General features: G+C 39.5%; 1 protein-coding gene across 3 annotated transcripts in view; it reads left to right on the forward strand.

Annotated features, from left to right (window-relative positions):
• Window positions 1-2,163, forward strand: part of snx21 (sorting nexin family member 21) — a 49,187-nt gene extending 47,024 nt beyond the window's left edge. For all 3 annotated transcript variants that reach the window (XM_072556927.1, XM_072556928.1, XM_072556929.1), the window contains exon 4: window positions 1,136-2,163. In XM_072556927.1, the coding sequence (XP_072413028.1) occupies window positions 1,136-1,801 (666 nt within the window). In that variant the 3' untranslated portion in view covers window positions 1,802-2,163. The remainder of the gene's footprint in view (window positions 1-1,135) is intronic.
• The last annotated feature ends 14,199 nt before the right edge of the window (window positions 2,164-16,362 follow it).

The following is a 16,362-nucleotide window of genomic DNA, read 5'->3' on the forward strand; positions in this document are numbered from 1 at the left end:
TCACTGGGGTATCTCGTTTTATACTGTCACTACTGGCATGCTCAATTTGATACGATTCTTCTAACCACTTCTCCACTATTTTCCATTTTTCTTTTAACTGTTGTAGAATTTATCATTGTTGACGTAGTTTGTCACTTGCCTCATTTGAATCTGAGGTTGGTCAAGCAGAATTTTTTCTTTTGCTGTTCACAAGATTTCTGGTCATTCCTGACAATCAATTTCTTATGGGATTGAAGTAAAGCTGATGCCTGTGCGGCTGACTTTAACTGTTTTGTTACCCTTTATGAATTTGTAACCAAATAATAGTCTGTTTGTAGTCAACTGATACTTCCCTGGTGTCCATCAATTGCAATGTAATGATTATTTTCACTTTTTATTTGAAATTGGACATTTTGAATGGAAAATACCATAAACTGTTCTTCCCTGGAGCAATGTAGTAACTAATTCTGGAATCAATGATAGTCCAATGGCTCAGGCTAAGAAGCTGAATGTGCCATAAGCACCTAGTTACACATTTGGTGGTATTAAATACTTGAGGGAAATATTTGGAGTCCAGCACCAATAATGAGGAGACAAGGACTTGTGTTTCTGAAGTGCCTTTGAAGACTTCATGATGTTGTAAAGGGGCTTTACAATGAAATAAGTATTTTTGTAGAATGTCACATGTGGTGTGCCACAAAGCAGCCAATTTGTACACTGTAAGACCCTAATATACAGCAGTGTAATGTTGACTGAATATTGATTAAAGTTATTGGTTAAGAGCCAAACTTTGGTCAGGACGCCACAGAAATTCACTTGAAAGTAATACCTTGGAATCTCTTCCAGCGACATGAAAATGCAGAGGTCATGATTTAATGTCTCATCTGTAAAACTACAGATGTGACACTTGGCACTGCTCTATAGTGTTAGCACAGATGTTGTGCTAGTGTCACTCGAGTAGGAAATAAAACTACAGCCTTCAGAATTAGAAGAAAAAGAGTCACCAAGAGCAATGAAGAGTGATCATAATGCCTGTGTGTTGGACCGGGGTCATTGCAAATATAGCTTACACATGTAACTCCATTATTCATTGTTAAAAATTGTAACAAATGCCTATAAGGAAGGTCGTTAATAGATCTTTTCCCTTTCCTCACAGGCCTATACCATACATGTTATAAAATCAGGCAGCTTCGATGGCAACAAGGCAGTGATTATTCGACGTTACACCGATTTTGCAAAACTGAATGAGAAACTCCATAAACATTTCAAGGAGGAGATGAGCAACGTAGTATTTCCAAAGAAGATCATCAGGAAAAACTTTACACACGAAACCATAGCCAAACGCAGCCGAGCGTTTGAGCAATATCTCCAGCACATACACTCAATCACAGACATTCGCAGGTCCAAAGTATTCCTGGAGTTCTTTTATCTGCGAGATTTAAAAGCTGGTCAGGGGTTATTGCGGGGTGGGATGTGTGAGGACGCTATGGAGACGCTGATCAATGCTCTTCACTTGCAACAGAAGCTGGGGTCCTGGGACACTGAGCACTTACTTTTCACTCAAGCTTCTATTTCACTTTGTTACCAAGAACTGGATCACTTGGAAGAAGCCCAGGCCTACTGTGAGCAGGCCTTACAGACAGTAGACAACCAGGAGAATCATCCACTACTGGTACCTTTACTTCATTCCAACATCAGATTGTCCTGGAAAATAGCAAAGGACAAACGTCAGTCAGAAGCCAAACTCCAGCAACTCCAAGAATCAGGGTTAGATATTTTAAATCAACCTAGCCTTAAAGAATATCTTATTAAAGATTTTTAGATTAAATTAAACACAGCTTGATGCTACATGAGGGTTAGAGGGAGACCACTGTAGGTACATTTCAGTTTCATTAAAATTGATTTTTTTATATCTCCAAGAATTTTAAAAGGCACCAAAGTTTAGTCAAAGAATCTCCATTTTTTTGGGTACTGTATGCAGCTTATTTCACCTTTCCTAAATCAGAAAACAAAGGTTATAACACCTAAAACATAACGTTGTAAAATAAAACCTTTTATATTTAGATCCATTTGTCTAGAAGGAAGATTTACTGGAGACTCACCTGATCATATTGTGATCTCAATCTTATTCTTTCTTGTTTTGAAGACCATACTTTGTATTGCACCCAGCCTGATGTGGATGTAGGCATGATGGCAATATTCATTAGGAGGTGAAAGTTACATTAAGGTTACAATACTGGGTGAATTGCTGATTTAGTAGCTTCAGTATTATTGCAAGATTGGTCTTTGGAGTTGTTCAGTAACATGCGTTGAATTTCTTTAATAATAAATATAAAGGTCGCAGTCTATCTGTTAATGTCCCTTCTATATAACCTTTGTCTCTAATTCTCAGAGCGGTTGCTATATATTCTTCACTCTTCACACTGACCCAAACTAATCCAGCGTAACTTTCAGAGAAAGATTAGTTTGACTGGTTGGACAATAGAGAGAGAAGTGTGCAATGCTATAAAGCTATGTTGTTTTCAAGAAAGGAAATAAATACAAGCACTCCTACCGAGCTATATTAGACCAGGGAGCATAAGGTTTCACCTTACCAGTCATAATTAGCCTCAGTTTTCAGCTATGCTTACATTTCATAAAAATAGGAATGGACTCTGGTAAAACCCTCATTGTGGAACATTTTATAAATATTTAATGGCAATGGGCTTATGTGAAAATTGCCCTTTGTGAACTAATGGAAAGCCTGTGGCACTGTATCCTATTGTGAGATATTAGTCTTCCAGAAAAATTGCAAGTGTAAAGCAGAGAAGTATTTTCGGAGTTTCAGTTAACCTTGAAAAATAAAAGATAGAACCTGCAAAGTTGAGACAGTTTAAGGTGTAGGTTTGCTCGCTGAGCTGTAGGTTTGATATTCAGACGTTTCATTACCTGGCTAGGTAACATCATCAGTGTTATGCATGTTTAAATATGTAGAGCTGTCCAGGCAGCTGTACAAGATAGGAGAGAAATTTCCTCCAACTAAGCCTATGGGGTGACTAAAAAGGAGCATACCTATGGGAGTACCACATATTCGAATGCTGAAGCTGAACTTTTTATGAACAGTACATCAGAAAAAGGACATTTTGCTTACAGCAAGCAACATATAGCACTTTAATATTGGATATAGTGTTTGTAGTGAGAGGCCTGTCAATCAAATAGTTGGAGTGTTTGGAAATGTTTGCATGTTAAACATTGCTATCTGTATGTTAGTTTCCTTTTATTGCTAATGCATCACAAAATTGGTCATCTCCACTTTTTTGTAAGTTTTAAAGTAGAAAGAGAGCTCAAGAAGGTGAGAGTTTAAAATGTTTCTTCTTGATAGCCAGCATTCTGAACTGATAAAACTGGACCCTGATGGCAAGAGCCAAGCCTGGGACAGACAAATGACTGTCAGCCCTGTGCTAGTAAAGAGAATTCTGGCCCCTGCCATTCCTTGCTGCTGCTACTTTCTCCTTTCACAGTGTTCACCCCATGTGTCTCAAAGATACTGACCAGAAGTTCAGTATTACCCTCCACCAAGCTGCTCATCCAGGGGCAAGTTGTTTTGAAGAGTGGATGGGAAATAAAATTGGGTGGTGTGAAGGGGTGCAGGTTTTTTGCCAACCTACCTCTGATGGAAGACCAGGGAAAGTGTTAAATGGCTGACCACGTGGCCGTTAAGAGCCACTTAAGGGCTTGGCAAGGGTTCAGGATGCCCATGCCATGTGGTGAGGGACCCAGCAAATCCTGGTGGCTTGTGTCAGGTTGGAGGTGTCATTCCTATTCAGGCAATCTCACCCCGAGGGTACATTGTATCCTCTGCTTCTCCCCACCCAGCTTTACCAATGGCAGTCCCAACATTCCTCACCAGACCCTGCCAGACTCGCCCCAGCAGCTCCCCCCCCCCCCCCCCCCCCCACCACCTCACCTTGTTATCTGGATCTGTTTGGGAGTTGTCTGCAGTCCCAGCAGTGGCCACTGCTAGAGGTGTTGCTGGAACTGGAAAATTGTTGGCTGCCTCATTGGTCAACAACTCTCAAATGCAGCAACCTCCTCCCTAAAGGGGTGGAGTCTATCATACACCAAGAAATGGCCAGTGACCTTGGAATCAACATGGAGCTTCCCAGACCCATGGTGGTGGGCTCACCCCTAAAGAGAAGAATGGGGGCCAATGCCTCCACGTAACATTCCGACCGGTGACATGTTCGCTTATTCTGCCCATTTTATCAGGAAAATTGACTTTTTCAGTGATTATTTAACAACAGGTGATATCAGAAGTAAGTCTAATTCCAGCCTGCACAAATGAAGCTTTGCAACAGGAGCTGTAAGATAGTGACCTGAAGTAGAGGGAGACAAGAGTTGGCTTATTTTCTTTTTAACTCCTCATCCTGTGGGACTGTAACTGATTTGTAGTTCTCTAATGCTGAAATCAGCTAATTCAAAGCAGACCAACAATTGGTACATATATTTTTGTAATGCATCAAATTATTTATTTGCATAGAGCAATTTTAGGAAGTTCTATTCCTTTCATAGTTCAGACATGCTTTGCCCCTAACCTGTTCCTATTAGGGGCGGCACGGTAGCACAGTGGTTAGCACTGCTGCCTCACAGCGCCAGAGACCCGGGTTCAATTCCCGCCTCAGGCGACTGACTGTGTGGAGTTTGCACGTTCTCCCCGTGTCTGCGTGGGTTTCCTCCGGGTGCTCCGGTTTCCTCCCACACTCCAAAGATGTGCATGTCAGGTGAATTGGCCATGCTAAATTTCCCGTAGTGTTAGGTAAGGGGTAGATGTAGATGTAGATGTAGGGGTATGGGTGGGTTTCGCTTCGGCGGGGCGGTGTGGACTTGTTGGGCCGAAGGGCCTGTTTCCACACTGTAAGTAATCTAATCTAATCTAAGTATGCACAGGGATCCTTGGATATAGAGCTCCATTTGTGTGGAAGATTGCTAATCCATTAGCGATAGGTTATGTATGCAGTTCTGCAACTGACTTCATTTGTGAAACTTAACAAATTCAAAACTTAGCCTTGGCATTCTATGGAAAGTTTAACAGCAATATATTGTCAGCCAACTCTCTCAATAATATACTTCCAGGATATTAAACAATATAAGGCCAATTTAGAAACTAAGAACCACTCTGTTCTTATATCAAATCTTCACTCAAGAAAGGTCTTGAAATCGTTAAACTCTGAGCTAATTTGTCAGACTAGAGCTATGCTCATGTAAATTAGGATTGGTATTCATTAAGAGCTGGGTGGTATGAGTCACCCATGTGTAGCATAAGTCTGGCTCTTGCAAAGGGACTTCATGGAAAAATAGATGGTTTACATTATAACAGTAAGTAGAAGGCAGTAAGCCAATGTATTTTTAAAATAACATTTTCATTGATTTAAATTCCAAGCAACTTTTTGGAGGACTTCTCCCTTTTTCACTCAAACCTGCAGCTGCTACTTGCATTTATGGAGGCTGGAATGGATGACAGTGTCCTAGACCTTCAGTTCAGATCTAAAGCATTTTTCCATACTCATAAAGATCCAAGAAGTTTTCTCTAGTTTTAATTTTTTACACTTATTTTGCTCAAAGTCCTGACTGATGTTGAGATCATTTATGTCCTGAGTTGGCTCTGAATGCTCATTATGTGAAGCAGTACTGTAAATTATTGGGCAGATCATGATGCTGGCTGTTTCTCTTGGGTATTTACAGCAGTGCCTTGCACCCAAACCCCATCTAGTGGGAAGAGAGGTAGGCCTCAACCAATGGTCTTCAGGGCCTAGATGTCTCTGGTCTTCAATTGGCTAGCAGCGTGTGCTAAACCAAGATAGCATGGTCAAGGCCTGTGATAGGACAAGAAACCTGCCTGCGTTCACCAGTTAAATTGTGATTAGCACATGATCGGGTGAATTCTTTTGGCAGTTCATAGAAACCCTACAGTGTGGAAGCAGGCTATTCGGCCCATCGAGTCCACAAACATCCCACCCAGACACCCCCCCACCCTCCTATCACTCGGTGTTTCCCATGGCTAATCCACCTAACTTGCAGATCTTTAAACCGTGGAGGAAAGCAGAACACCAGGAGGAGACTGTGCGAACTCCATACAGATAGTCACCCAAGGGTGGAATTGAATCCAGTTCCCTGATGCTGTAATGTAGCAGTGCTAAGCTCTGAGCCACCATGACATCCTTAGGGAAATACATTAGTCACCACCTAAATGCTTGCCCCCACACTTTAATAAATATTGAAAAGCCATACTCTATTTTAGAAATCATCATCAGAGTGATATAATTTTCAGTTTAATTCACAGTAAAAGAATACACCCATCAACTTAAACCTTCAATGCTTAAGGGCTGTTATCCTATTTTCTGACTGAAATGTCCATGTTAATGGCTGGACTGATTATTGCAGTTGGAGTAGATTACGAACCTTGTTTTCGTGAATTTTCTTTTAATAATGAAAAGTTTTTGAAAGGTCTGATTCACTACAAGTCGAAAATGTGGTGCTGGAAAAGTCACAACAAGTCACATAGCATCCGAGGGGCAGGACAGTCAACATTTCAGGCAAAAGTCCTTCATCGGGAATGACTTCCACCCTAGCAGCCAACATCAGACATTGTAAAATCCTATTATTGTGAAAATTTAACTTGGAATATTATCTGCAGTCAAATCTTTTGCACTAGAAGTCTAACGCTCATTTTGGAATAAAAGGTGACTTATATAATATCACAAATTCTTTGAAATATTTTTCATGGTCATGTTCAAGGCTTTTTAAGCCTATATGTCTTAATTTCACAGTAAAGTTAGCATTGGCTAACTAAAGCCTAACTTGAGCATTTATGCATGATTCTGGGAACCCCTCCTTTCCATTTCATTTCAAGGAAAAAGCCACATACATTCTGGAATTTGGATAAAAGGAAATTGCTATTTTTTTAAAAGTTCTGCAATATAAAGTTTCTGATACTGGCTATGAAGCCCTAGATTAGCAATAAGTTTTAAAATAAGTGCTCATTAAACATATCCTGAAAGATGACCAGGCAAAGAATTTTAAAAGTTAATGGTTTGCCAAATCTGATTATACTGACCTGCACTAATGGTCCAATTGCAGACTACAGTCAGTGTGAAGTTAAGTTGCTGGAGAACCGTCACAAAGTAAAGGATCTTTCAGAAACTTGGGTTTGTTATTTCTAGTGAAACACTGAATGTTTTTGTTTACCTTAGTCTCTTTAGCTACTAATTATAATTGTGTTTTATTTAAATTTGTATAAAATCATAAAAGAAAATTCTCTCAATAGCAATAATAATGTATCTTACGTGCAACAATAAAGTTGGATCATAGAATCTTGCAGATTAAATCACCATCAAACTCTTAATTGTCTGATCACTTTTTTAACACAGCCCCAGCTATATATTCCAATCAAAAGCCTCTAATGAATTATAGATATTGAATGATTTTTGATTTTTAGCTACCATTATTCTAAAGTCTAGTTGATTACTTAGTGATATTCAGGACATCACTGGGATATGTTTCAAAATATATCCACGCTGGGACTTATCACTGAACTCCTTTGTCAAGTAGGTCAGAATTTGAGGTAACCTCAGAACTTTGCCTGATTTGTTTCAGTCGCACTTTTACTAATATTCTATTGTATACGCGACACTAGATTCAATATGAGCACGAAGCAGGTCCCTTGCTTTGAAGCCTTTCAAGAAATTGAAATTTGATCAATTATATCAAAAACTAGCACTATTTAAACCATCTATGGTTTATTTCAAAATATGTTAAAGCCAGGGTTTATTAACAACTATTTTGTGACATTATTTGTGTAATATGTTACTCAGGCAGCAAGTAAGAGGTATACACTCAATCAGGCATTTCAGTTCACACCAACATCCGTGACAACGCACATCTTGAAATTTATCTGAACATATATAAGTTTTTCACTTGCCAAGTAGCAAACATTTCATGCCAACAGTGTGCAGGCAATGTTCTAAATTATTATAAACATGCTTTTCAAACTGCCTGCAAATGTCAAAAATCCTCCCTCCTGCTCAGGCATTTTTTAAATGTGGTTTTACACAAGATTAGATTCACATCACTGCACAATTGCAAAGTGCTGAGTTAGCATCCTGGGAGGGCCTTAGAATCTTTGGCTTTCAGAAATCACTTTTGCCTTAACGTAAACGCAGACCACTTTTCTTTATTGCAAAACCAACAGTATAACCACAACCAGTATTCAGGCCACTCCAAAGTCTGTCAAGCTAATTGAAAAACAGACATCCTGTTTTCAAGCATTGTTGCATTACATTCAATGCAAAAATCATGTCAATAACAATTAATAAGGACTAGAAAGGAGAGTAGAGCAGCGATCTAATTTTCTGTCCTTTGTTTGGATCACTTGATTTATTCAAAAAACTTTTGGCGCACACTATTTTGCTATCCCAAGGATATTTTCTTTTCCTACATTCCACTTGTGTTCCAAATAGTTTTTCTGTGCTGCTAATTTCATGGCTCCAGAAAGCATTTTCTGGGTAAAAGATCCTGCTCCATCTGTCGCACCCAATATCAACAAGGTATCTGAATTATTAACAAAGGCAATGATTTTTGGATTTCTGAAAACTCACTGCTGCTTCAAACAAAACTGCAAGCACCCAGCTGAATTCCAGTAAAGAGCTGGATATAAGCATCCATTGGTACTGCAAAGGGAAATCTAACTCCAACTAATTAAAATAGATTTATTTATTTATTTCATGGTTCATGGGATCACATTATATACAAACTCTGTTTCCTGGCAATTAAAAAATATTTGATACAGTGATCAAGAGGTGATACATAAATGCAATTTCTTTTGTAGATATATATTGGGATTCTTGAGCAATTGAGTTTTAAACATTTATGTTCTCCAGTCTGCTTTTAGTTTTATCCACACTAGGTTTTGTCAGATCAATTTATGCATGTTAAGGGAAATTCAAAATAGTTCCCAATATTATAAAAGGCACTTTAATAAAATGCAGTAGTTTGATTTATATAAAAGGCACTGATATTTTGCTATATTAGACATGGAATAACTTTAACAATTATAATTCTAAATAATTATGTGTATCTTAAAACAGGTTAAAAAGTGAAAGAGTTGAACTAAGGTACAAATTGGAAATATTCCTTTGCAATGTGTATTAACTTTCTGTTCAGTCTTAAATTTATTATAGATTCCTAGTCATACAGTATAGAAACAGACCCTTTTGGCCAACTAGTCTACATTCAAACTAAATTAATTGCAGCTGCCTGCATTAGGCCTATACCCCACCAAATCTTTCCTATTTGTGTACTTATGCAAATACCTTTTAAATGTTGTAATTGTACCTGCATCCATAACTTTCTCTTGCAGTTCATTCTACTAACCACTCCATGTAAAAATGTTGCCTCTCATGTGCTTTTTAAACCTTTCTCCTCTCAGATTAAAAATATGTCTCCTAGCTTTGAACTCCCTCGCCGTAGGAAAAAGACCTTTGCTATTCAGCTTATCTACGCCCCTCATGATCTTATAAACCTTGGAGGTCACTTCTTACCTTATTGTTTGATATTTCCTGTAACTAATTACTCTGTATTCAATTATTTTCTGTACATTTATTTACTATTAGTTTGTTCAGAATTTTATGTCTCCACCAACTATTAATGCATCTCTGTATCTGCATTTTGAATAAATAGATTTATGTACTATTAAATATCTGCATGTGCTTTGATATATAAAAATGGTAAAAATAAAGTGGATCAAATGTTCCATGTAGACAAATGAAATTTTGTTAATGATCATCTAAGATAATTTTGTTTGATTTTAATTCTGAATTTTCTTTCTCTAGCATTGTAATTGTTAAATGTGGTTTAATTTACATAATTCTTAAATATTTCTATTCAATCATCCACTAATCTCTGATCCAATGACAGAGAAAAATGCAAAGCTCAACAGTTTGGGTTTGAGCGTGTACAGGCTTTCTAGCACCAAGGGAAAATAAATGTTGGGGAAGCAGATTTATGAACAGCAAGTAACCAGCCAATGGTTATGCCAGGGCTGTAATATAGCAAAAAGATGTGTCTGTAGCACCAATGCACCCTGAGCAATTGGCAGAGGTATTCAGTAACTTACAAAAGATAATTTTGACTATACTTCAAAGTGCTATGATGGAAGAGGAGTGGAATTAACTGAATTACTCTTTCAAAGAGCCAGCATAGACAAAATGGATTCCTCCTGCACAATACAGTTCTTTCACGCTGAATTTGAGGGTAATGTTCAGACCTGTTTTTGCCTCATCCAGCTGCATGGACAAAGGTTAGCGAGGGGAAGACAGAAAATACTCACATCTTCAGGGAGTTGTATCGCACCAGGTTAATAATCCAGAATCACAGGCTAATATTTTGGTGAATGTGGGTTTGAATCACACTGTGGCAGATGGTGAAATTTGAATTCAATACAATATTAGAATTAAAATTTAAAAAACTAGCCTAACGAAAATCTAATAGCGAACCTGAATCCATTATTTTTTTTTTAAATTCACCTCATCAATAATGTCCTTTTGAGAAAGCAATCTGTCGTCATCACTTGATTTCCATGTTAAGACCAGACCACTAATGTGATTGACGCTTAACTGTGTTTTCAGCAATTGAGAAAGAACAATAATTTTTTTTAAATTCAGTCAGGGGCATCATTGGCTGGGTCAAGATTCATTGCCCATCCCTAGTTGCCGTTGAGGTGGTGGTGGTGGTGAGCCATCTTCTTGAACCTCTGCAGTCCATTTGGTATAGGCAACCCCTTTATACAGTTTGAGAAGGACTTACAAAATTTTGATCTCGTGACACAAGGACTGACATTATTTTACCAATACTGGATCCAGAGTGGCTTGGAAGAGAAAGTGCAGGTGGTGCTGGTCATGTGTGTCTGTTGTCCTTGATGGTAGTGGTCATCAGTTTGGAAAGTGCTAAGGAGCTTTGGTGAATTGCTGCAGTATATCGTGGTACTTCGGAGTCCAAATGTGGGTGGAGTTTGGTGCCAATCAAGCAGGCTGCTTCATCCTGTACGGCACAGATGAAGGATTGGCTGACCAATAGAAGACGCACAAATAAAAAGATTTTTCAATTCATAACTACTGGATTGGCGACAGGGGATCAGTATTCAGCACTAAATTATGTACAATGTATATTCATGACTTAGAAGACAGAAGTGAAAGTATTGTCACTAAATTTACAGATGACACAAATAGGTGGGAAGGCAAGCGGTAAGGTTGACAGCCTACAGACATATAGATGTCCTGGTTAAGCAAGTGGGCCAAAGCTTATCAGATGGAATATAATATGGGAAAATGGGAGGTTAAACAACTGGCAGGAAGACTAAAGGATGAATATTATTTAAATTGAGAAAGATTACAGAAAGTTGCAGAACAAAGGTTTGTTAAGTCCTCATGCTTGAATTACACCAAGCTAGTTTCTAACTTCAATGGGTAATAGGGAAGGCAAACAGAACATTGAAATACGAGGATTGTGCTCAAACTATATAAACCACATAGTGGAATACTCTTTTTATCCAAGGAAAGGCATACCAAGGTTGCAGGCAGTCAAAAGGTTCACTCAGTTGATCATGGATATGGAGGGCCAGTCTTAAGAGAGGTTGAGTAGTATAATCGTTGACATTTATAAGCGTGAGAAGCAGAAATATTGAAACATAAAAGATTCTAAAGGGGCTTGACAGGACAGATGAAGAAAAGTTGTTTCTCCTTGTTGGGAGTTTGGAAGCGAACAGTATAATCAAGATTAAGAGGTCATTGATTTAACATGTGATTCTTCCACATTCCCCCTACACCCAAGGATGGTGGGAAGCTAATTACTGAAGACAGCTTCAGAGGCTGGGCTATTCAATATATTCAAGGCTGAGATAAACAGATGCTTAATCAGTACAGAAGGCAAGGGTTGAGGACAAAGGGGTTGAAATTATTAGGTCAGCCATAAACTTGTTGACTGGAAGAGCAGAATCATAGAGTTGTACAAAACTGAAACAGACTCTTTGGTCCAACTTGGTAAAAACAATGACTGCAGATGCTGAAAACCAAATACTGGATTAGTGGTGCTGGAAGAGCACAGCAGTTCAGGCAGCATCCAACGAGCAGCGAAATCAACGTTTCGGACAAAAGCCCTTCATCAGTCTTTGGTCCAACTTGTCCACACTGACCAGATATCCTAAACTGATCTAATCCCACTTGCCAACATTTGGCTCATCTCTCTTTAAACCCTTCCTATTCATCCAAATGCCTTTTAAATGTTGTAATTGTAACCACCTCCACCATCACCTGTTTATTCTATACACTTCATGTCCCTTTCAAAATCTTTTCCCCTCTCGCCTTCAACCTCTGTCCTTCAGTTTAGGATTCACCTACTCTGGCAAAAGGTGAATGGGTTGAATGGCCTATTCCTATATCTTATAACATGGAAATAAGACCATTGGATCAATGCCAGCATTATGATTGTATTGGAACAGCTTGGTTAGGCTTTTTTGTGCAACACAATCTTCAGTACTGTTTTTATTAGTTTCCATAATCTTTGCAGTATCCACTGTATTCAGCCATTTGTTGAGATCACGTGGAATGAATCTAATCGGATGAAGCCTGGTAAATGTGATGCTTGCACCACAGGGATGATGGATTATACACATGGCACTTCTCACTGAAGACTGTTGTAAAAACTTCAAACTAATCTTTTGCATTAATGTGCTGAGCTCTTACATAATTCAGGATGGTGATACTTATCGAATATCCTATAAAAATAGTAAAACCTGATGCTCATGAAAATTGTACTTCAAAACCATGGACGTGAAAAGGAATGAATGAATGAAAGAAAGAAAGAAAGTGAAAAATAAATGTCATCCCTACTCCCTCCACACCATCCTAATAATCGAAGGGAGGATACTGAGACAAAGTTTTCAAACTCTAGAATGGTTTTAAAGTGAAAACAAAAGATTGTTTCCATACTAGAAGGCAAATGGTATTGTGGATAATGAGGATTACCACAGATATAAAAGAGGAAGCCATAGGTATTATCCCTCGAGCATAATACTAAAATAAATTCAAAGTTTGTGAGAAGATTTGTAGCTTGTTGTGGTTCTGTTCACCAAGCTGAGAATTTGTGTTGCAGACATGTCGTCCCCTGTCTAGGTGACATCCTCAGTGCTTGAGAGCCTCCTGTGAAGCACTTTTGTGATCTTTCCTCCGGCATTTGTAGTGGTTTGAATCTGCCGCTTCCGGTTGTCAGTTCCAGCTGTCTGTTGCAGTGGTCGGTATATTGGGTCCAGGTCAATGTGCTTATTGATTGAATCTGTGGATGAGTGCCATGCCTCTAGGAATTCCCTGGCTGTTCTCTGTTTGGCTTGTCCTATAATAGTAGTGTTTGTCCTATAATAGTAGTGTTGTCCCAGTCGAATTCATGTTGCTTGTCTGTGTGTGTGTGGCTACTAAGGATAGCTGGTCATGTCGTTTTGTGGCTAGTTGGTGTTCATGGATGCGGATCGTTAGCCGTCTTCCTGTTTGTCCTATGTAGTGTTTTGTGCAGTCCTTGCATGGGATTTTGTAACTATATTGGTTTTGCTCATGCTGGGTATCAGGTCCTTCGTTCTGGTGAGTTGTTGTCTGAGAGTGGCTGTGGGTTTGTGTGCTGTTATGAGTCCTAGTGGTTGCAGTAGTCTGGCTGTCAGTTCGGAAATGCTCTTGATGTATGGTAATGTGGCTAGTCCTTTGAGTTGCGGCATGTCCTTGTTCCGTTGTCTTTCCCTTAGGCATCTGTTGATGAAATTGTGCGGGTATCAGTTTTTGACGAATACATTGTATAGGTGTTCTTCCTCTTTTTGCAGTTCTGGTGTACTGCAGTGTGTTGTGGCCCTTTTGAATAGTGTCTTGATGCAACTTCTTTTGTGTGTGTTGGGGTGGTTGCTTTCGTAGTTCAGGAATTGGTCTGTGTGTGGCTTTCCTGTATATCTTTGTGGTGAATTCTCCGTTCGGTGTTCTCTGTACCACGTCTAGGAATGGGAGTTGGTTGTCCTTTTCTTCCTCTCTAGTGAATCAGATTCCTGTGAGTGTGGCATTGATGATCCGGTGTGTGTTCTCTATTTCTGTGGTTTTTAATGATTACAAAGGTGTCATCCACATATCTGATCCAGAGTTTGGGTTGAATTTGCGGTAAGATTGTTTGTTCTAATCTTTGCATTACCGCTTCTGCTATGAGTCCAGAGAATGGGTGAGCCCATGGGTGTGCCACTAATTTGTTCATATATTTGGTTGTTGAATGTGAAGTGTGTTGTGAGGCACAGGTCCAGTAGTTTCAGTATGCCCTCTTTGTTGATCGGTTCAATGTCCTGTTGTCTATTCTGTATGTCCAGCAGGTTGGCCATTGTTTCTCTGGCTAGGGTTTTGTCGATAGAGGTGAACAGTGCCATTACATCGAATGAGACCATGGTTTCTTCCTTGTCTATGTGTATATTTCTGATGATGTCCAAGAATTCCTGTGTTGATTGTATAGAGTGTCTGGATCCACTGATCAGGTGTTTCAGTGTCTGCTGTAGTTCTTTAGCCAGTTTGTGTGATGGTGTCCCTGGTAGTGATACTATGAGTCTGAGTGGGATGTCTGGTTTGTGCACTTTAGGTAGACCATAGAATCTGGGGGTGTTGCTGCTTTCAGGTTTCATTCTTTGTCGGTCAAACCTGGTTATCTGTTCATTTTTTTTGTAAGTTCCTCAGTGTGTTGTTTATCCTGTTGGTGAGCTGTGGGGTGGGGTCAAACTCCCTCTTTTGGTAAATGTTGCGCTTTTTGGATGTAGTCTGCTTTGTCCAGGATGACCGTCATTCTGCCTTTGTCTGCTGGTAATATGATTATGTTCTTATCGTTTCTTAGTGATTTTAGTCCTTCCCTCTCCTTGGTGTTGAGGTTATGTGTTTGTCTTTTCCTTGTTATCAGGGGTACGATACTTTGTCTCACTGTTTGTTGTGTCTCTTCTGTAAGTCCATTGTTCCTGAGTGTGCATTCTAGTGCTGCTAGGAAGTCTGCTGTCTTGGCGTCCCTGTGGTTGTAGTTGAGTCCCTTGGCCAGTATTGTTCTTTCCATGTCTGTGAGCTGTCTGTGGGAGAGGTTTCTAACCCAGGTGTGTGTTGTGGTGTCCTCTGTGTTGTGTTAGCTTGGCCATTTTTTCTTTTAGTGCCGTTTTTTTGCGGTGTGTGGTCCTGTTCTGTCCTATGGTGACGGCCTGTTCTATGGTCCGGGTCCATTCCTGATTGGTGGTTTTTGAAATTAACTATTTTTGGCATGCAACTTCTTGTCTGTATTTGTGAGCGTCTGTAATCATTACCTAGATCATCCTGAATCCATTCTGTCTGGCTGTGTCTCTGGCTTGTGGGTTGTTGACTGGTGGTCTGTATCTAACACATGGTGGAAGGATTCGACACATGGTGGAAGGACAAGCCAAACAGAGAACAGCCAGGGAATTCCTAAAGGCATGGCACTCATCCACAGATTCAATCAATAAGCACATCGACCTGGACCCAATATACCGACCACTGCAACAGACATCTGGAACTGACAACCGGAAGCGGCAGATTCAGACCACTATAAATGCCGGAGGAAAGATCACAGAAGCGCTTCACAGAAGGCTCCCAAGCACTGAGGATGTCACCTAGACAGGGGACGAAATGTCTACAACACAAATTCCCTTGGCGATCAGAACCACAACAACTAAAATAAATATTGAATTAAGTATTATAAAGGGATTAATAGTTTAATTAACTAGCACCAGCATATTAAAAAAAGTGCTGTCATTATTGCCTCCAGATATTTCAGACAATACCAAGGTCTAGACTGGATGTCACTTATGGCTGTAGGAGCTGATTCAGATCAATAACATTGGTTTGAGACGGACTAACCCATTTCTCTTTCTCTCCGCTGTGCTCATTTCTGCCATTTGGTCATTTCTCTTACCCTCAGCATTTTTCACTCTTCCTCACTGCGAGGATCCAGGCACTCAGGCAGTAGGAAAGACTTCCCACGCAGCGACTCTGATCCCAATCAACTCCAGGCCTTGCAGATGTTCTTGTATCATGCCAAAAGCAAGCTCACCACTGAGCATGCAAACCATGCTTTGTGAGAACAGCAGCATTAGACCTCATGTAAAATAAAATTGAAGAGGGTTTGTGCAGATTACAGAAAATCTTCTGTGTTAACAGCTATCTAATAGAAACTGCATATATCCGAAACAGGCTGTACACCAGATATAATCTAAGCAATTTAGTCTTGACACGGCACATTAATTGTTTATATGAAAGTACAAAAAAAACACAACCACCACAGACATGA

Source organism: Chiloscyllium punctatum, chromosome 37 (assembly GCF_047496795.1).
Source record: "Chiloscyllium punctatum isolate Juve2018m chromosome 37, sChiPun1.3, whole genome shotgun sequence".
Lineage (NCBI taxonomy): Eukaryota > Metazoa > Chordata > Chondrichthyes > Orectolobiformes > Hemiscylliidae > Chiloscyllium > Chiloscyllium punctatum.